Genomic DNA, 23389 nt, shown 5'->3' on the forward strand with positions numbered 1-23389 from the left:
CAGTGAGTAACTCACCTCCTGACTCCAAAAGCCTGTCCATTATCTACAAGACACAAATCAGTATGTGATGGAAGACTCCCCACTTGCATGATTGAGTGCAGCTCCATCAACATTGAAGAAGCTTGACACCATTCAGGATAAAACTGCCTGCTTGATTGGTACCACATTCTCAACATTTATTCCCTCCAACATCAATGCACAACAGAAACAGTGTATATAAGATGAACTGCAGAAATTCAGTAACACTTCTTAGATAAAACTTTCCAAACCCGCGACCACTACTAACTAGGACAAGGGTTGCATCTACATGGGAACACCACCATTTGCAAGTTCCCCTTCAAGCCACTCCCCATTCTCATTAGGAAATAGATTGCTATTCCTTCAGTTACCCATATCCAGAACCTATTTATTCATAATAAATAGTCATTCTTGTTAAGCACTGAAATTTTGCCACGCTTCCTGTTAATCTGGGTCAAAAAATACAGATAAAATGGCAGATTTTGCAAACTTTGATACATCTTAAACTTTTGCAATGACTCTGCAAATAGCAGAGCTTGAGGCAGTATGCTACTCCAATGAGGTCTGACATAATGCAACCTTCCTACCAGTTGAAGGATTGGGGTTCTATATACAACCCCCACTGTTGTTTTCTGTCCAGTGAGGTGTGATATAATGCAATTTTCCTACCAATTGAAGGATAGCTGTGTAAGTGAATTCCAAATAGATAGCTAGATCTTGACAATTTCTCCACTTGCTTTGGCATTTTATTTAAATGGAGTTTTAAGAACCCAACTATGAGCATTAGATTTGAGTTACTGTGCACAACAGTACTAGATAACTGAATTAATATCAATTGAAATTAAGCAATTAATTCATGCCACTTCAGTAATTCTTTCATTTTAACTCTGCTGATCCTTTCTTGCACGATTGAATACTGGGACACCTTCAAGCCATTAGCTGTCAATGTCATAAGTACTTAATTGTTAAAACAAAAGTTTTCAGTAAATACTTGAACTAGGGGATAGAAAGCTTATATTAAAATTGATTCTCATTATTTCCAAAACACTTTTTTTTTCTTGCTAGTTTTCTCTAATGAAAGAGTACATTAACACAATGGTAAGGAAGTGTATTAGCTCTGATGAAGTGGAATCTGGATGGGGAGAATTTACAATCACCAAGGGACAGAAAGTAATAGTGGAGATTGTATAAAGAACCCCAAACTGTAGAGGTAACATTGAGGAATATATTAAATAGGAAATTAGAAATCAAGCAAGAATGGTACACCTGTAGTAATGTGTGACTTTTACCTCCATATCGATTGAGCAAATTAAATCAATTACAATATATTAAGGAGGCATTTCTGGAATGAGTTCAAAATGATTTTCTACATCAGTCTGTTGAACTAACGAAAGAGCAGGCTTTTCTAGATTAGGTATTGTGAGATGAGAAAGGCATTTGACAATCTAACTGTGCAAGACCCCTTGATGAAGAATGACCATAATATGAAAGAATTCTTCATTAAATTCTCAACTTGATTCTAATACTAGAGTCCTGATTCTAAATAAAGGAAACTATGATGGTATGAGGTGCAAGCTAGCTGTGGGAATACTAGTGGATAGGGAATGACAAATATTTAAAGAACACATGGAGGAACTGCAACAATTGTTAATTCCTGTCTGGTATAAAAATAAAACTGGAATAGTGGCTGAAGCAACAAGGGTAATTAGGGATAATATTAGATCCACGGTGTGCAAATTAGCCAAAAATGGTGGCAGATATAAAGATTGAGAAGAGTTTAAATTTCAGCAAAGGAGAACAAAGGGTTTGATTAAGAGGGAGAAAATTGAGTACAAGAGTCAGCTTTGATGAACATATAAAATGGTTGTAAATGTTTCTGTAATTATGTGATGAATAAAAGTACAGTGAAGACAAATATAGATCCCTTACAGTCAGAAACTAGGTGAGTTATAATGGTCTATCATCACAAAGGAGATCACAAATAATGTATCAAAATGTTGAACAGAATTTAGTGAGAGGGAGGAATTGAAGGAAATAATTGTTGGTAGGGAAATAGTGTTAGGAAGTTTAGTGGATTAAAAACCAATAAATGCCCAGGGCCCGATAATCTATATTCCAGAGCACTTAAGGAAGTAGCCCTAGAAACAGTGGATGGTGACTGTCTTTCAAGATTGTATGGACTGTGAAATAGATCCTATGAATTGGAGGGTGACTAATGTAACCCTACTATTTAAAAGTGGAGTAGAGAGAAAAGATAACATTATAAACTAATTAATCTGACTTTGATGGTAGGGAAATTGTGAGAATCCATTGTAAAAGATATCATAGTACACCATTGAAAAACAGTGACAGGAGTGGACAGAGTCAGCATGAATTTACAAAAGGGACAAATCTACAAGAATTCTTCAAGTTAGAAGGAAACAAAGAGTGGCAGCCAGTGACTAGTCCAAAGATGTGCAGGTCAGGTGAATTGGCCATGCTAAATTGCTCGTAGTGTTAGGTAAGGGGTAAATGTCGGGGTATGGGTGGGTTGCGCTTCGGCGGGTCGGTGTGGACTTGTTGGGCCGAAGGGCCTGTTTCCACACTGTAAGTAATCAAATCAAATCAAATAGTGGGGTACCTCAGGGATCAGTGCTAGAATTCCAGTTACTCAATAATGATCAGATCGAAGTACTCTACCTGTACATCTAGGAAAAACAGAGATCTCAGAAAAGTTGGCAAAATAACAATGGTAATTAAGTAACAATTGTTCCAAGAGAAACAAATTACCTTCATTGCCGAGATAAAGATGTAGATTCAGTTTGGGTGAAGATGAGAAATAGAAATGATAGAAAGTCACTTATTAGAGTGGTTTATAAGCTGCTAACAGTAACCTTATTGTAAAATGGTCTATACAGCATCAAATAATGTGAGAAATGTGCAGTTTTAAATCATGGATTAATTTAATACCCTTATAAATTAGATGCATCTGATTGGCAAAGATGGCATCGATAATGAGTTTATACAGTTTAGATGGCATGTTTTCTTGGAGCAGCACATTCTAAATCCAACCAGATGGCAAGCCATACTAGAATCTGGTAATGTACAATGGGAAAGGATTTATTAATTAACTCATAGTGAAGACACCCTTAGGTGGCAGTGAGCACAATATGACTGTTTTGACATTCTAATTGAAGGAGGGAAGGATAAATCCAATGGTATTTTAAGCTTAAATAAAGATGATTATGGGGCATAAAAGCAGAGCTGGGTGGAGTAAACTCAGAAATTGGGTTTAGAAAGAGGTCCGTAGAAATGCATTTTGAAGTATTTAAGTAGACCTTTCAGAATACCTAGAAAAAATATGTTCCAGTGAGAGAAAAAAGAAGGGAATGATCTGTTGTTCTTTGCTAACTAAGGATGTTAGCAATAATATTGAATTAAAGGAAAAAGTTTGTATTCGCAAAATTAAGTGGAAAATCAGAAGATTGGGTACAATATAAACAACAACAAAGAATAATAGAAAGATTTATATAGGTTGTCAGGCTTATTCACTCATGGACACTGACACTTGTGGCTTCTGTTGTTTGGCATGCAAGCCATACTATGTTATAGCTTCACCAGGTTGCGATCTCATTTTTAGGTCTGCCTGGTGCAGCTCTCAGCATACTTTCTTGCACTCTTCATTAAACCAGCATTTATCCGTTGGCTTGATGGCAATGATCAACTGGGGGAAATGCCAGGCCATGAGGTTTCATGTTGTCGACTACAATTGCTGATGGACCATACAGTCTCATTGTTACATTGTCTTGAGTTTCTGGATCTGCTCAATAACTATCCAATTTAGCATGTTGGTCGTGCTACACAACATAGATGGGGAATCTTCAGTGAACTTTGTCTCCAGTGGTGCTGTGCATGGTCACTCTATTGATTCTGTCATGGATAGATGTATCTGCAGTAGGCAGATTGGTGAGGATGAGGCTAAGTATGTTTTCCCTCTTGTTAATTTCCTCACCACCTGCTGCAGACTGAGCACACTTGCGTTGCTTGTCTGCAGTTTTTTTAATGCTGTCTGGTAGTCACCCATTCCATGTCTGCCTTTATGCTTCTAATCTACAGTGTGACCATCTCCTTATACATGCTAACCACGAAGTCCTCTGCTCATGGATGCACAACAGTGACTCGAGCTGCTCATGTCCCAAAACTCCGAGCTTACACTTGTGCAGCCAGTGCATACCTTCTATGGATATGTCTGAGCCACATGTTATGTCCATTGCTGCACATATTACTGCAGAATGTACTTTCTACTTGGCTCTTCAAATAATTATCAAGACTGCTTGTTACCCTTTGCGTAAGTATGAACTTACATGAAAACCTAAGTAGCTATTTCACAGCAACATAAAATAGGGACTTAAGCATAAACTAAGTACCCATCTTTCACTTTAAATGTTGGAAATACTGACCAATCCTATTTATCAGCTGCTTTCCTTGCACACATGACATCATGCCTCCACTGGTCTCAATGCACATAGACATTTTGGTCAGTGCCTTATTTCCGCTCCCCCCATGCCTCGCTCTGGATTTCTTTTAGCAAATCTTAATTAAGGTACCTCTTTCCATCATTGCCCTGAATTCTTATTTTGGCCCAATACTCAGCTCATTCAGCATTTCCTCAAAAGACAGTGAGCCTGTATCCATTGGAGTTTAGAAGAATGAGAAGTGATCTTTTTGAAACATGAGGAATTGACAGTGAATATTAAAATATTTATTTGTGGGATAGACTGGATCTAGGGGACAGTTTAAAAATAATGGGTCACACATTTAAGACAAAGATGGGAAAAATATTCTCTCTGAGACAATCATGAATCTTTCACATTCACTTCATCAAAGTTGCTAACTTTGATGCAAGTAGTTCATCAAAATCACTTAAACAATATTGCCAATAATAATGTTATATATATGACCATTGCTGATTGATCTGATCGCTGGACAGGCCTTACAATATAATGATGCCTAACTTTAGACAGGTTTAATCATAAATTACTCAGTGGAATCAAACTGGAAGGGTGTTTATTGTATACGTGTGTTTTAATCTCTGAAAAGAAACCTTGATTTCTGTGTCTAAAATATAACAAGCAGGTTGAGAAATGCTATTATGCTAAATGCAGAAATTGATTGAATTGAATAAGCACTCTTTTTTTGTACCAGTCTACATTGCACTGTTGAAAACAAATTTTCAGTTTACGTTGTTGGTTGGTAGAACAGCAAGTTATAATTTTGTTTGGTATGTAAATAATCCTCAATTTAAATTTACATGAAACTAAATTAACAGATTTTTTTCAAAACCTGTTTTAGTTTGTAAGCTAATCAATATTATCCTGGTACTAAATGTGAACAGGAAATTTCCTTCAGCGTGATATGTGCTGATCACTGTCTAAACGAAGTATAAATCAGAAAGCATTGATATGCCTGTGCCATCTCTGTCTAAACTGTTTGGTTTAGTGACACCTTCGTTTCCTTGTTTTAAGTATGTTTTGACCAGGTAAGGATGATAAACCAGCTTGCTTCCTTTAAATCCCTTCAGTCAGCTGTAATAATGATTTCTAGTCTTATTATCAGACGCCTGTAACAACTTCTATTAATACATAACAGCAGTCAAACCTAACAAGTGAATTATAAGCTTTTTATGACTAAAAGATGAATTTTATTACTCAGCAACCCCGAGGGAAATAATAAAACATGTTATCCCATGCAGACACAAATCCACATAGAGACTTTAAACAAGGGAGAGTCAAACAGAAAGATAAAGAATACATAATTTTAAAAGTTCTGTGTCCTTGTGTTGTTTTAGTTGAACCTGGGACTGCAGCTGTTTCATTAATATCTTGTATCTAAATTAGCAGTGAAGTTTGTGCAAACCTAGAGGTTTTAATGAACAGAAAATACTGTAAGACGTAAGAGCAGAGGCAGCCCATTCAGCCCAAAGAGTCTGCTCCACCATTCAATGTGGAGCAGACTCTTTGGCTATGGCTGATCTGATAATCCTCAACTCAACTTTCCTGCCTTTTCCCTAAAACTGTTGATTCCCTTACTGATTAAAAATCTGTCTATATCGGCCTTTAATATACTTGATGACCAGCTTCTTTGGTCCTCTGTGGTAAAGAATTCCACAAATTCAGTATGCACATGTTGTGTGGCACTGTCACTATGCCAAATCAGATAGAGTTTGAACAGATCTAGCAACCCAAGACTAAGCATCCATAAGGCAGTGTAAGCCATCAGCAATAGAAGAATTATACTCCAACAAAATCTGCAACTTCATGACCCAGCATATCCCCCATTCCACCATTGTCACCAAGAGAAGACATCAACCCTGCTTTAATAAAGAAGACTGGAGAAAATGTTAGGAGCAGCAGCAAGAATACCTAAACATGAAATGTCAAACTGCTGAAGCTGCAAAACTGGACTACATGCTCATTAACACAAACAGCTCGTAATAGAGTAAGTGATTCTACATTAAACAGATCAGCAGTTCTGCCACAGACAGTTGTGAATGATGGTAAACAATCAAATAACTCTTTAGAGGTCGGAGCGCCACAAATTTCCTCATCCTGAGTGGTGATGGTTCCCAGCACATCATTGCAAAAGCTGAGGCTGAACTATTTGCATCAGTCTTCTGCCAGATGTGCAGAGTAGATGATATACCTCAGCCTCCTCCATAGATCCCCAGCATCACAGGTGTCAGTTTTCAGCCAATTCAGTTGACTGCAAGTGATATCAAGATATGGTGAAGTCACTGGACACTGTAAAGTCCATTGGCCCTGACAACATTCTGGCTATAGTACTGAAGATGTGAGCTCCTGAACTTACCTTACCCTAGCAAAGCTGTTCCAGCACAGCTACAACACTGGCTTCTATCAAACAATGTCAAGTATTGCCCAGTTTTGTCCTGTACAAGGTAGCAGGACAAATCCCATTCAGCGAATTTCTACCCTGTTAATCTACCCTCAATCATCATAAAAGTGATGGAAGGTGTCATCAATAATGATATCAGGCAGCAAGTGCTCAACAATAACCTGCTCACTGACTTTCGGATTCCAGCAGGGCCCCTCAACGCTTGACCTCATTACAGCCTTTTACAACCATGGACAAAAGAGCTAAATTTGGCAACGAGGCAAGAGTGGCTGCTGTTGATATGAAGGGTGTGTTTGACCAAGTGTGATATCAAGGAGTTGTAGAAAATGGGAACTTAAGTGTAAGCTCTGCTCTGGTTGGATCATACATAGCACAAAAGAAGATGATTGTTGGACTTCATTACTTGAAGAAATGAACTCACCACCACTTTCCTGAGGGCAACTGGAGATGGGTAATAAATGCTGATACAGCCAGCAATGCCCATAGTTCATTAATTGGTTTTTGAGTACAAATTGTTTCCAAATACATGTTTTGATGTGTGAAAACAGTATACAAATAGAAATAAAAAAATTGTGTGCAGACCAGTTTTAAAAAAAAAAATTCATTTTATTTCAAAGCACAGCTTTTCATTACGGTTCAAGGTTCAGACAAAGGTAGTTAAATCAGCTAAAATCTCTTTCCTAATGTGATCTACTTACAGATAATAACCCTATTTGTCATGTCCTTGATGGTCTAACTTTGGCAATTGCTTAGAAACTATCATTTGGGAAGCGTAAGACTTTCTCGTTACCAGGATACCATGCCGTCTATTATCGTTTTATCAGTTACCAGTTTGCTAAAATATAAAGTGTAACCACGATTTCAATAGAAAAAAATGATTGTTTAGATCAAGTAGATTCATTTGACAATGGAAAGCGATCAAAAGACTGACTGAGTCCCTGAAAATTAATTCAGTTTCACATTATTGCCAACATTAATGTTACTAGGAAAAATTATTTTTCAAAACATTACTTCAGAACTTGTAGTTTGAAAACAAGCACTTAAGTAAATTAATTAGAGTATGTCAAACTTTGCCATTCCCTGTGTCATACTTTGTCGATATTATGTAGTATTAACAGCACAAAAAATGTACTTAATCAAACTGGTCTATAACTGTATTTGCTCCTGCTGAGTCTCCTTCCCACCTACTTTATCAAATGTTATCACTCATTTACAAAGTTTTGTCTTAAATGATTTACACTATTCCCTTCAACAATTTCTTTTTGAAGTGAATCCCACTTTGTAATCATGCCAGTAGATTAGATTACTTAGTGTGGAAACAGGCCCTTCGGCCCAACAAGTTCACACCGACCCACTGAAGAGCAACCCACCCAGACCCGTATATTTACCCCTTCACCTAACACTATGGGCAATTTAGCATGGCCAATTCACCTAACCTGCACATCTTTGGACTGTGGGAGGAAACCAGAGCACCCGGAGGAAATCCCCACAGACACGGGGAGAATGTGCAAACTCCACACAGCCAGTTGCCCGAGGCGGGAATTGAACCCAGGTCTCTGGCGCTGTGAAGCAGCAGTGCTAACCACAGTAGATGCATAAATTTTTTTTATTTCCCTGAATTCCTTTTTCATGACCTTGTTATTAGTTTTGTACTCCCCACAAATGGAAATATGTCTATCTTTTCAATCCCTTCATGATCAGATGACCTTCTTAGATCATCCCTCAATCCCTTATTCTGTAATAAAATAACGTTAAAAATCACACAACACCAGGTTATTGTTCAACAGTAAAATAAACCTGTTGGACTATAACCTGGTGTTGTTTGATTTTTAACTTTTTCCACCCCAGTCCAACACCGGCACCTCCACACAATAATAAAACAGCATATCTTTCAACTCAGCATGAATAGCATCTTAGGACGTCAGCTGGTTTTCAATAAGATCTGAAATAAATAAAGGGTGCCTAAGTAGTCAGAGATCTCTTTCTTGAATCTAAAGATGAAGCCAGATTTTAGTAATTTGAAACTTGCCAAAACAAATCTATGCCTATATGCCTTCTGATGGCACTGGATGTCATGTAGGTGTTGCAATCTATAATGCTGCAAATCTGTAGTCAATGCCAATGCTGAAGAATTAAAATAGATGTGATACAGAGCAATGGTCCACGGTTAGTTACTGGGAGTGAAGCATTTATATATTGAAAGTTCATTTTGCTCATCCATTGTAGGATATATGCTCTAAGAATTTTAGTTGAACAAAATTACTGTCATAAGATACGATGAAAAATATTTTGTAGGTTTCTTCTGAAATGTAACTAATGAGAAGGCTTAGAGTAGGAAATCCTATTTATTCCTCTGTCTCTGTTCTTGCTCATTAAATGACCTTATAGAGTATAAAAGCTGTCAACCTTCAATAACCATGCAGTCGTCATCTCTTCTGCTCCAATTTTGGCTTCAGTTTTCAACTGAAACTGTTGGTAAAATATCCATTTCTTCTTTGAACTTAAAAAAGATTATTTTATTTTATTTACGATAGTGCACAACTGATATTCCTGAATGTGGTTGCTGACCCACTCCAAGTTATTCTTTTTAAGGGTGGGTTCACAGAAATGGTTTAAATTGTTTGTTTTCCTTTTCTGTCAATAGTGTTAAGTATTAGTAAATTGGTTATCTTAGCTGAAAGTACAGGCACGCAGAACACGGACAAGGAAAAAGATCACCTCTACAAACTGATGTTCTTAAAAATGTGCATGTGGCATGCAGTGATCTTAAGATCTTAATAACCTTGGCATTGACATCCTGATAATTATATTGTTTGTTTGATGGTTATACATTTAAACCTCTGTCCTTTTTGTGGGAAAGACAATACTCACTTGACGATAATGGAAATTGTCAGGTTTTTAGTATTCAAGATTTGCCTCTGTTCCTGCTGCTCTCTTGATTTGATTCCATTTTCAAACTAGTTAACTGTTTTTAAACCACGATGATGAATTAATCTTTACAGCTTCAGAATTGGAGGATTGCATCTATTGTACAGTACTGGGTAACTGTTGGCATCATGCTACCGATTCAGTTTACATTGACATAAGCTAGCCTCATAACTTTGCACTGTGGTCAAGTACGGATAAACAAAGATGGACTTGAGTGAGCAGTTGTCAGTTTGTTCTGAAATTTTAAATTTATTTTTAATTAAAAATGTAATATTTGGTGTAAGTTCATAGCAGACTACAGGTTTAATTTTCAATGTCAATAATTGATCATTTCATCACTAACCCTTCAAAATGCACAATATATAATGTCCATCACTTTGTCAAGACAGTTAGAAACTTCATGCTAATGGAAGAGTTACAAAGTTTTCTTTTAATTGAGTAGAAGTTTATATAGGAGTAATGAGTATTTGACTATATAACATTGCCAAAAATTTCTAGATGCAAGCTGCCCAAAGCTTACTTGTTATTTAGTTATTTAACCAGCTTACTTGTAAGTATGTTTTGCCTCACAGATGCATTCGATCTATTTGACAGACATTATATGTAGTGCATTTTGAAGGGTTAGTGGTGAACTTATAATTATTAACACTGAAAATTAAACCTGTAGTTTGCTATGAATTTTCACCAAATATTACATTTTAATTAAAATATAAATTTAAAAATTCAGAACAGACTGACAACTGCTCACTGTCAAGTCCATCTTTGCATTGCGATGAAGCACAAATAAACAATGTTTTTATGTTTGTGCTCAACTGCATATTGATTTTCTTGATGGTTACAGTTGTGGGGCAGAAAGAAGCAGAAACATTTTTGGAAAGGTTATTTTTGTTAAAATTACAAATTTTCATCAAGAGCTCAGGTGACTAGGACTTTGATCAGGTGTGCTTGCATTGGCAGTTCATTAACAATATGTTAATTAATCTATGATTTAGCACAGAAATGCTGTGGTGGTTTCATCTCTTAAGTTGCTTCATTAAATCATTAATTTTCTAGGAGGTAAGTGAGCCTGACATAATTAAGGCATCCTTGTCTCTGCAGAATATTCCTTTCATATTGTGTCAGGTCACAGAGGTAGTGACTAGAAGAGAGTGACTGCAGTCTCCAAGGGCACATTTTATTTATACAACTGTACTGTGAACTTAATTTATTAGTTCAATTTTGCTTTTCACTTAAGCAGTTTAGAATGAAATTAAGGTTTTGTATAAGCTTCAGACGACTGCTTTTAATAGAACCTGTGCAACAGTTTGTGTTTAACATATCTACTGGAGGGCAAAAGACATGTTTTTCATGCTTTACTCAAAACCTAAGATATTCGTCTTTCTTCAAATATTCAACAATGAATCTAACTATTATGGAAAACCATATATATTTTGCAAGTTTCTCTCTTGCACTGTTCTGTTTGAATAGGTTCACGTCAACTCAGCACAACGTATTCTGTTTTCATATTTCATATGTTCATAGTCCAAGCAAAATATTATTGCACAAGTTACACACTCACTAAACCTCAGCTGTGTTGGTATTTAGCTTCGTGTTTCTCAGCTAGGGAAAAGCAAATTCATTTATATTAATTTAGATTAAGCAAAAATTGCATTTTACTTGTGTTATTTGGAGAGCAGTATCAGATTTTTTTTTTCTTAATCATGGAAACACAACTTTGATATGTATTTCAAGACTGCTGTTCAAAATAAAATGTTTAAAATTATCAATTACGTGCTGAAGTTTTTTAAAATTTGATTCGCATTTCACACCTTTTTTTCACAGTAATATGAACTTTGGTTATGTCAAGCTGCTTAGATCCATACAAAGAGTCATCCGTGAGGAAGGATTTGATGGAGTCTGTCCCCAGGTATGGTGCACAAGCCCTTAGTGTCTTATGTAATCAAGTAACTAATGTTGTTTTCATAGGGCTCTCCAGGGTGCAGCCGGAAGGGCTTGGAATAATCAACAATGAACAAGCTGTTTCTAAGCACGGATGAAGTAAACAAGCATTGCACAGACAGTGTATGGGTTATATGTTAATATGCATTTGCCTCACGTTTTGAGCTTTCCTCAACTCTATTGGGTACAAGCATTGATGTGCATAAGCAGTGTGCTCTGGCATCATTAGTCACTGAGCACCTAAAAAGGAGCTGTCCAGTCGAGAAAGTGGCTTAGCCCAAATCCACATTAAGCCACATTAAACTTTTTATGTTGATGTTGCAATGAAAATATCTCTGTTGTAAAACTTATAGCCTTGAGGATACTGTGACAAGAAACCAAGGAAAGATCAACTAATTAGAGTTTTAAGGAGCTTGTGCAGTCAACTTTGCATTGGTGTTAACAAAGTTAACTAAGGCTGGGTGTCAAAGTGAAAAAATCCTTTATAGCAACTTCTGGTATTCATATTACTTGTATGTTAATTTAGCTTGTTATTGCTCAGCCACAGTCTCTACTGAGATTTTGACACAGATCTGGACCGGCTGTCTTTCCCTGTGGAGGCAAAACCCCTTTGGAGAAGTAAATTGGTCCCTGACAGGCACCTCTCCCCTTCCCAGTGGTAACCATGGCAATAGACATGTCATGACAGTTCCCACAGTATAGTGTGCCTAGCTGCTTCTGCCGCAAGATGACAGGTCTTCTAAAGCAGGAAATCTCATAGAAAGCAACAGCATTTTTGGTGAAGTGACACACACACACCCTTAGAACCTTTCAACTAAGTCACTTCTAACTGAACAGACTTTTGCAATAAGGTTTATTTTTACTTGATATTTTTGTTGCAACTCTTTGCACAGTGTCTTCTATTGACCTTAGCCTTACTGTGCTATTCCAGAATGCATTATGTTTCTTTGTCACATCTAGTTGCTTATGATCAAAGAGTAAAAATTTACACATTGCTTTTTCTGTGTCTAAGCAACAAGTTTCTCCATGAAAGTGAAAGTGTGGAATTAACTACCCATTTTGCTAGCATGAATAAACTGTGATACCACAGGCAGCTTTTGTTAACAGAATCTTGGCCCAAATCAGCTGGAAGCCGAGCATACGCTGATCCTTTCTTGGCACTTTGCTAGCAGCTATGTAGCCTTTGCAAAAGTGTAGTACTTATTAAGGTCCTACTGGTATCTTTCCCTGTTGATATGCCATGGAAACAAGCTGTTTTATGAGCCATTGGGCAGCTGGAAAGCAAGTCCAGACAGAAATTCAGAGCCTTGTCACCTGTCCAATATCTGTTATAGCTCTATAAAATAAAATGAGAGAACTGTTGATGCTGGAAATCAGAAGAAAAAACAGAAATTGCTGGAAAAGCTCACAAGTCTGGCAGTATTTGTGGAGAGAAATTAGGGTCAATGTTTCAGGTCCAGTAACCCTTTCTCAGTACTGATGCCAAGTGGTAAGATGCTCTGAACAGTCCTGCAGAAGGGTCACTGGACCTGAAAGTTTAATTCTGATTTCTGTTCACAGATGCTGCCAGACCTGGTGAGCTTTTCCAGCAATTTCTATTTTTGTTTCTGTAATATCTCTCATAAGTTAGAATTTGAAGTGTGGATAGAATGTTATTTATAAGAAAGCCTTGTTACTTTGTCACATGCATTTACACTTCGTTTCTGCAGATTAAACAAAGGAATATCCTGCGGATAGGAATCCATTCGCTTGGCTCACTGCTGTGGGGAGAGGACATTGATCTTCATGAAAACCCCAAACATGCCTGCGGTCTGACCAAATTTCTGTATGCACTCCGTGGACTTCTCAGAACATCTCTGTCTGCCTGCGTTATTACTGTGCCAGCATACCTCATTCAGGTTAGACTTCATTGTGTGCAAAACATATTCTACTTCTTTTTAAGTATAGTTTGAAGTGGAGTAATCACAATTCCATAGGTTGCTAGTTTACCTTTATTGATGAGCTCTGGTGAAGTTCCCAATGGTCTGGTTCTCCAAACTCCTTTAGAATAAAATACATTGAATAGGATTTTCTGGGGAATGTCAATCCCATTCAGATTGTCACTCCGCCCCTTTTTTAAATGAAAGGAAAGTGCTCCGTGTTTCTGACAAGAGATTTCTATCAAGGTTCCTTCAGAAATGTGGAACCGTAGTTCAATTTTGACGGGTCTTTCATCATGCAGAATTGTCAGAGGAAGGCAAACCAAACCCCTTTCTCACATGAGTTAGCTGCTGTATCCTGAAATTTAAGGGTCCAGATTCACAGGCAGCCACTTTGGTAGCTGCTGTCAAAACAGGTACATGATGTAAATGTGAATTTATGGTGCTAGGAGGGTCGGGAGAAAGGTGACAGGTAAGTAGTTTGCCAGCTGGCTAGGGGATAAGGTGACAAATGGTTGGATGCCAAATGAGTAGAATATAGGTTGCCATGGGGTAGTCTGCCAGATCGATAATGGGGAGGGTGTTAGGTGGATGGGGTGCCAGAGTGCAAGATGTCAAAGATCCAAGTATGTAAGCAGTGTTTATGGTAGATTGGACTGGTTGAGAGAAATCTCATCAGGTCACTGTTGGTTTGGGGATAATATGTAGAGAAAGAGGTCGATGTCCCATGATCTGAGGTGCAGGGTCAAGTTCTGTAGGGTGAAGGGGGAGGAGGTGTTTGTGTCTGCAAGAGGAGAAGAGAAGCTGCAGGCCCAGACCAAAAAGATGGAGAAATGGAAGTCGGGTGAAAGCAGCGTAGGGATAGTTGGGTCCAGAGTAGTGGAAGGGAGTGTTGTAACTGAAGTAGAGGTTAGGGGATCAGATCCAGATTGGATGAAAGAAGGATGCAGGTCCAGAGCAGAGGAAAATGGGAGTTGGGGGAGGGGGGGGGGGTTCAGGTCCACAGCAGGAGAAGTGTGATCTGATCTGGAGAAGGTGAAGGGGTGTCTGGTCTGGAATAGGTTTGGGGTTTTGGGTCCCAGAGGTGTCAGGTCATAGTCAGGTGTGTGGGGTAAGTATGGGGGTCAATTGAATAAATATTTCCTACTTTCATTGGAACCCTCCAAATTTCCTGATTTAATTGAGACTTTTTGAGGGTTTTCGACAACAGGATTTTCCCAACAGAATCTTGAATTACCTGAGCAATTCTTTCAGCGTTTGCTGTGATGGTGATTTGACAGGGTTCCCATGCGTATCTCCCATTCACACTGAAATAACAATTACCTGGCTCTTGGAAACCCAAGTCATTATATCCAGTGCACCAGTATTCCCATTGTAATACCACTTCAAACTCAGGTAGTCTAAGCAAACTATTCCAGCCTTTTGTACCTGAAATAAAAATGGAAAAGTCTGGAAATACTTGATAGACCCAGAGCATCAGTGGAGAAAAAACACAGCTAATGTTTTAGTTAATTAACCTTTCATCAGTGCTTCTGGTTGTTCCAGAGTGTTGACATGTTGTTTTTCTGAAAGCAATTTTCCTCTGATGTTAGGAGTTCATGAAGGTAGAAACGTTGCCTGAGTGCAAAGTGGAGATGGTCTTCTTCAGCAAAGTGAAATGTAAACTGAACTGTTAGAGTACTTTTACTTTGTATCATGGAACTAAAATTCTACATTCCATATGCAATCAGGAGTCAGATAACTTGCCTACCTTAGTGCTCATATTCTGGCCTCAGATTTAAAAGTTTCTAAAGTTAATGTGTAATACACCCTTTAAAATGGGAGTAAAATTTAAGCCTTCAGTGCCCAATTGTACTTGATAATGGCTCCAGGTTGGAATAACCTCTTTTTAATTAATCTTGTCAACATATTACTAAAGAAATGAATGCTTATTGGTAATATGTTTGATGAGTATAATGACTTATTGTACCAAATAATTGTTGAGTACATTTGTTACTTAAAGTTCAGTGTATTTCAGCAGTAGATATCTTTAACTGCATTTAAGGTAAATGGATGGTTCAGAAAGTAGAACACCACCTGATCATACTAGGGGAGAATACAAATAATTCACTTTAAAGCGTTTGAGAAAACAGAATAACATTTTATAGGTTTACTTCACAATCGAGATAGTAACAAGTAATAAAAGCATTTTTAAAAATATATATATCTCTTTTGTTTTAATTCACATTACACGGATGGTATTGATAATTTTTTATTTATTGCCCATCCATAGTTCCCTCAAAGTAGTAAGTGCTGCCTTAACCAGCTTTAGCATCTTTTCAGGCATTCGTACTATTACTTCTGGAGTCTCCTAACTTTTTCTGTTTCTCATCTTCATGCTGCTCCTCAGGAACATAATTGAAAAGAAAGTCACTGTTATCACTTGATGACCCAGCCTCTGATAAGCAGTATTAGATGAGCTGATAATTTCTCAAGTCAACTGCTGCTACTCATCGCAAGTTTCAGGCCACCGAGTTCATCTCTCTCAGCACTGTCTGTGGCTGAACCAGACAGTTCATAATCTTTACTCAGCTTCCAGCACTATATCCTACTCATCATTTAGACCACCTGCTTCCATCTTCATAACATCACCTGTTTAATCCCTTTAGTGCATTTGTTGGTTAAATCTTGACCCTTGTCTTTGTCATCTAAAACTGTAATTGCTCCAATGCTCTCATGGCTGGCCTCTCATTTTGTACATTTGCAAACTTGAGCTCATTCAAAACACCACCTGTATCCTGACTTACTGTTATAAAGGTGAAGTCAAGCCCCCCATAACTAAAACAGAAATACCCTGAAAGGCTCGCTTGGCCCTATAATCTGTTAAAAAGAAGTGTGAAAAGTGGTATAACCTGCTTCTCACCCTCAAGCTGTTATAAATGAATGGTTAAATGAAATGAACTCCTTTTCATTCACTCTATAATCACCAAGTAATAATTTATTTATCTAACATTAACAGTGAACAAACTGAACTGTTAACAAACCAAACAATTCCCCCTTAACTACTAACTATTCCCAAACAAAACAAATTTCTAATGGCATGCTGTTCCAATAAATACAAGTCCCACTTATATGAACCAAAATAATAAAAAATTTAGAACTTAGTCCCTTGAAATTACAGCCATTGTACATCTTGCCTTCTCCACTGATCTTCTTTCAGGAACGCCTTTCTCTATCAAATTCTTATGTCAGGAATATTAGCTAAGAATGGCTTAGGTAACCTTTAGTTAAATTATGGTTTCTCTGAGAGCTTAGAGAATTCTGTGAGAGCCAGTGACTTTCTCTTTAGAGGTGATGGTTGTTAACCAGATGGCAGTTGCTGTCCCTGATTTTCCAAATGCTACATCTTTTATACTCTTGATGACCTATCCATACATTTCAGATTGGCTTAGGTTGTCAAAACCATCAGATTTAAATTTAATGGGTTTTTGGTAGCTAAGGGCCTGCTTTAAATTGATTTGGCTAAATTCAAACTTATTTTGATAGCAAAACAAAACTCTTGCCTGGATTGCTAACCACACAGCCCTTTCGATACAAGTGTTTCAATTCGGGTGCTCTGTGCACCCGCAAATCCACAGACATCCTTTTTGAATCACTAAGCATAGAAAAAACATTACTTTTTAATGCTTTCCCCATTTTTCAATTTTACACCCACCAACTTCACAACACTGACACCAAGTCCCTTTCACCATTTCTCCCTGTGCTGAACTGAGTTGCAAAGGATGATAGTCTGCCAGTACTTTGATTTTAAAAAGTCTCATGGTTATTTTCAAATCTCTCCATGGCCTCCTTTCTCCCAAACTCCACAATCACCTCCAGCCCTACAACAATCTGAGAAATCTGTCTTCGTCCAATTCTGGCCTTTTGAGCATCCCAGATTACGTTGCTCCACCATTGTTCCTTCAGCTAACTGAGTTCTAAGATCTGGAAGTCTCTCCATAAGTTTCTGTACTATTTGACCTCTTATCCATTAAGGTAATCCATAAATTCATCTACTTGACCAAGTTTTTGATGATCTGTCCAAATATCTCTGTACGTAGTGCTTTGGTAAACTTTGATAAACACACCTTGAGACAATTTATTATGTTAAAAGTGCACTTTAAATGCAAGTTATTGATGTTTGTGCTGAAGGTGACCATTCAATTATAGTAAGTAAGGAATTCCAAGGATTGGATTCCAGAATAGATTAAAACTATCAAAGTCAAGTTGTGTGTGTTTTGGAGGTGGTAGTGTCTCAACCATTGTTGTTCTTGTCATTCTTGGTATTGATCAAGGGGCTAGCATTGGGAAATGTATTCCAAGGATCAAGAAGCAGCATTGGGTATTCCTCTCAATGAGTGTTTTATTTTTGTTCTTGGCATCTTGGCCTGGGGGCAGCATCATCTTGTAAAAACAGATGTTTGTTTAAAACCTTGTCATTCCCACTGACCCCAGTTGTAAAACCCATTTTTATATCTTTAATTGGCTCGCCTACTCCTGTAATCACTTTTCGCTATTTATGTGCTTGGAATTGCCCTTCATGTTTGCTGCTGGTCTTTTCTCATATTTCACCTTTGCTTCTCTTATTTACTTTTTTCACCTCCCCTCTAAACCTTCAGTATCCCTCGTGGTTCTCAACTGCAATTTATGATTTACAACTGTCACAAACACACTTTTTCTTTCTAATGTCAATTTCTGCATCCTTTGTCATCCAGGGAACTCTGGATTTGTTTGACCTACCTTTCCCATTTAAGGGAATATACCTCAACTGCACCCAAACCATCTGCTCTTTGAAGGTAGTCCATTGTTCAGTACTGCTTATCCTGCCAACCTTTTGTTCCTATCAATCCTGCCCAGCTCTGCTCCTGTCCCATTGAAGTCAGCTCTCTGCCAACTTATTTTTCTTAGTCTAGATTGTTGCACATCATTCTCCACCACCATCCTGAAACTTATTATAGACTGACCACTGGATCCTAAATGTTCCCGTACAGATACTTGATCCATTTGGCCTACCTCATTTGCAAGGACCAGGACCAAGAATACGCTTTTCTTGTACTGGACTCATACTGCTGTAATTCACGATAGATGTCAAATGCCCTTGCAAAAAATTTATGAAGCTTTCATGTTGCAGTTCTCAGTTTTTTAAAGGCACAGTTAATAAAATGACACAGTTCTTTCAAGATGATAGTATTTTGTGTGATGTGTCAATATTTGATTTTGAATGCTTTCTTTGAAATATGTATGACCAGGAGTAAAGCATCTTTTAGATTAGATTCCCTACAGTGTGGAAACAGGCCCTTCAGCCCAACAGATCCACACCGACCCTCCGAAGAGTAACTCACTCAGTCCCATTTCCCTCTGACTATTGCACCTAACACTATGGGCAATTTAGCGTGGCAAATTCACCTAACCTGCATATCTTTGGACTGTGGGAGGAAACCCACACAGACACGGGGAGAATGTGCAAACTCCACACAGACAGTCATCCGAGGCTGGAATTGAACCTGGAACTTTGGTACTGTGGGGCAACAGTGCTAACCACTGAGCCACTGTGCCGCCCCATGAAGAGCATCTGGAATCTTAGTAACAACCATAATTTAATGACTCTAAAATAATGTCTAGTTGGACTTTGTTTTCTTGTATGTAAAGCACACTTGGAGTCGTTGATTAAACATTTATTCCCCTTCCTGACTGCCCTTGAACTGAATGACTAGCTGGTCATTTCAGAGGTCAGCTAAGAGTCAACTACATTACTGTAGTCTGGAGTCACATATAGTCCAGGCCATGTAAAGATCATGTACGTTAGTGAATCAACTGGCTTTTAATGAAATTGGTAATAGTTCCACAGCAGCATAACTGAGAAGATATTACACATTCCCAATTTCTTTAAATTCAATTAGTTTAAACGACCGTACTGATGTACCACCATCTCCTCATTTGCCATCGCCAAAACTTACCATATCATTAGCAAGAGTACTTACATTTGTAATTACTAGCCCCAGATAGCTGCAGCAGTTTCACAGCTGTTTGAGTTAAGAAGGTGCTGGTGAGCTGCCTTTCTGAACCACTGCAGGCCATATGTTGTAGATACTTGCATGATGCCATTAAGGAGGAAATTCCAGGATTTTGACCCAGCGACACTGAAAAAACAGCAATATATTTCCAAGTCATGATGGTGTGTATCTTGCAGGGGATAAATGGTGTTTCCATTTATCTGCAGCACTTATCTTTCCAGATAGTTGTGGATTTGGAAGGTGCTATCTGAGCAGCCTTTGTGAATTCCTGCCACTGTGCTTGGATATGAACTTATGTCCCCAATGGAATACAAACCCAATGACAGTGCTGTACTACCACCATCTCCTTATTTGCAGTGACTAACACTTACCTTGTCATTAGAAAAAGAACTTGCACTTGTAATTACGATCTCCTGAAGAAGGTATGAGTAAACTTCAGACTCCCTAACAGTAGCTATTCGGCAGGACTGAGAACAAATCAGGAGAGAATGTGTTATGTGTAAAATGCAATGCATTAATCATGGATGACTTATGTCGTCTTATAGATTGGGAGAGCCCAATTGGCAGAGGTATCCACGAGGAAATATTCATAGTGTTTTCTGGCCAGTTCCCCAGAACGGGTAAATGGATTGTTGACCTCTTACTTCAAATAGAATAGAGTATAAAAATAAGGAAGTCGTGCTAAGACTATATAATGCACTAGTAACACCACAACTGGAATAATGTGAACAATTTTGCACCCCATATCTAAAGAAAGACATACTAGCATTGAAGGCAGTCCGGAGAAGATTCAGTAGGCTGATGCTTGATATGGAGGGACTGTTTTGTATGAAGACATCCTGTAGGTTGGGCCTAACTCATTGGACTTCCTAAGAATGAGAGATGACCTTATTGGAACTTACAAGATTCTTAGGGGATAGAATAGGTTATGTGCGGAAAGGTTGTTTTTTTGTGGAAATGTCCAGGGCAAAGGGCATAATCTCAGAATACAGGGTCACATGTTTAAGACAGTGATGAGCGAAATTTCTTCTCTCGAGGATAGTGAAGTTGTGGAATTCTTTATCACAGAGAGCTGTACAGGCTGAGTATAATCAAGGCTGAGTTGGACAGATTTTATTCAATAAAGGTATCAAGGAGTATTTGGAAACGACAGGAAAGTGAAACTTTGGGATATCAGATCAGCCATGATTTCATGAATGCCAGAACAGACTTTTTTTTTAGATTAGGTTCCCTACAGTGTAGAAACAGGCTTTTCGGCCCAACCAGTCACACCTGCCCTCCAAATAATACCCCAGCCAGACCCATTTCCCTCTGACTAATTGACCTGACACTATGGGGCAATTTAGCATGGCCAATTCACCTGACCTGCACATCTTTGGACTGTGGGAGGTAACCGGAGCACCAGGAAGAAACCCACGCAGACACAAAGAGAATGCAAACTCCACACAGACGGTCACCCAAGGCTGGAATTGAACCTGGGACTCTGGTGCTGTGAGGCAGCAGTGCTAACCACTGAGCCGATAAGCTGAATGGCCTGCTTCTGCTCATGTGTCTTATGATCTTATTACTATCAAACTGCATGTCTGTATCTCTATCTTTAGTTCAATATGCAGCATGCTGTCATTAACTTGTTTGGCTTTCCAGCAATCCTCATCCCAGTCCACACCACATTTAAGTCAAAGTGCTGTGTACCTCTCCTGGTGAAATAACTCCACAGTGGCTGGTATCCTGTCACCAAGTCACCCTTTATTTACACATGAGCCATCCTTTACTTTAGTACTGCCTCTTCAGAGTCAGCTATCAGAGTGCCAGAATTTCTGACATTCCTGTTTTTAATCTGTCAGCCAGGGGTCCCTGATTGGACCAATCAGGGAACTCATATGCAATGAGGCTAACCTCTTTATGATCATTACATCTAGCATCTAACCTTTTGTTTCAGAGTGGAAAAATGTGGGAAAACATTAGATTGTATATTTCTTAAATTATTCCTTCATGGGATGTGGGGTGTTATTGGCAAGGGCAGCTTTTGTTTCCTGTCCTTAAATTGCCAGTGAACCAAATGAGGGTAGTTAGGAGTCAGCCACAATGCTGGGAATCTGGAGTCATGTGTAAAGGCCAGCCTGGTCAAGATAGCTGATTTCCTTAAAATGCATTAATCATTATTATTCATTGTCATCTTTACTGAGATTAGTTTTGCATTCCAGGTTTTATTAAATTTAGACTTTTCCAGCTGTCATGCTTGGGTTTGAATCCATGTTCCCAAATTACTATCATGGCCTTCCAAATTACAGATTCAGTGATATTACCACTAAGTCACCATCTGCTTGTGGTAGTTTATAGGCTATTGAAATTTCTTCACCCTACAGAAAAATGTACTAATTAGCATTAACAGAAGAATCCTTTGTTAACAGCAAAAGAAATATGATGTTCTTCTGGAGGTCACTTCTAAATGTGACCCTTCTACATTTTTTTCTGTTTGTTAGGAAATGCATGTTTCATTGGCTGGGTCAACAATTATTGCCCACCCTAGTTGCCCTTGAGAAACTGGTGGCGATCTGCTTTCTTGAATCTCTGCAGTCCATTTAGTTTAAGAACATCCAAAATACTGCTAGGGAGAGAGTTCCTGGATTTTTCCCCAGGGACACTGAAAAACACCACCAGATTTACAAATCATGGTAGTGAGGGGCTTGAAGAGGAACTTGCACATGGTGGTGTTCCCATGTACCTGCTGCCTTTATCCTTCGTGATGGTAATAATCATGAATTTTGAAGGTGCTGTCCAAGAATTTTGGTGAATTTCTGGAGTGGATCTTGTAGATAGCATACTGTGCTGCTACTGTGCATTGGTGGTGGAGTGTTTGGACATGTGCCAATCAGTCAACTGCTTTATTCTAGATGGTGTCAAGTTTCTTGAGTGTTATTGGAACTACACTCATCCAAGCAAGTTCGGAGTGTTCCTCACATTCCTGACATATGCGTTATGGATGATGGACAGGCTTTGGGGGATCAGGAGATAAGTCATGCACTCCATGACTTCCACCCTCTGCCCTGCTCTTGTGGCCATAGCATTTATACAGCTAGTCCAGCTTAGTTTCTTGACAATGGTAACCCCAAGGATGTTGATATTAGGGAATTTAGTGGCAGTAATGTCAAAAGGTGATGGTTAGATTCTTGTTTGAGATGGTCATTGCATAACACTTCAGTGACGTGCATATTACTGCCACTTGTTAGCCCAAATCTGGATGTTGTTCAGGGCTTGCTACATATGCGCATGGCTTGCTCCAGTATCTGAGGGGTAAAGAATGGTACATGACATTGTGCAATCATCAGTGAACATCCTCACTTCTGGCCTTATCATGGAGGGAAGGTCATTGATGAAACAGCTGAAAATGGTTGGGCCCAGGATAATATCAAGTGATGTACACTAGAGCTGAGATGACTGGCTTCCAATAAATACAGCCATCTTCCTTTATGGCAGGTACAACTCCAACAATGTCCTTGAAGAAATTTCCTCCGATTCCCTTTGACTGTAGTTTTGCTAGGACTACTTGATGCCACAATCGGTTAAAAGCAGTCTTGATATCTAGGCTCTCTCCTTTAAAGTTCAGATCTTTTAACCATGTTTGAATCAATGTTATAATGACTGATCCTTGCAAATCACAAT

The 23389-nt window shown here is 38.5% G+C and overlaps 1 protein-coding gene across 3 annotated transcripts in view; it reads left to right on the top strand.

Annotated features, from left to right (window-relative positions):
- elp4 (elongator acetyltransferase complex subunit 4) overlaps nt 1-23389 on the top strand; it is a 274712-nt gene that overhangs the window by 120142 nt on the left and 131181 nt on the right. For all 3 annotated transcript variants that reach the window (XM_043705557.1, XM_043705558.1, XM_043705559.1), the window contains 2 exons: nt 11659-11743; nt 13485-13673. In XM_043705557.1, the coding sequence (XP_043561492.1) occupies nt 11659-11743; nt 13485-13673 (274 nt within the window). The remainder of the gene's footprint in view (nt 1-11658; nt 11744-13484; nt 13674-23389) is intronic.

This window comes from Chiloscyllium plagiosum, chromosome 16 (genome assembly GCF_004010195.1).
Source record: "Chiloscyllium plagiosum isolate BGI_BamShark_2017 chromosome 16, ASM401019v2, whole genome shotgun sequence".
NCBI lineage: Eukaryota > Metazoa > Chordata > Chondrichthyes > Orectolobiformes > Hemiscylliidae > Chiloscyllium > Chiloscyllium plagiosum.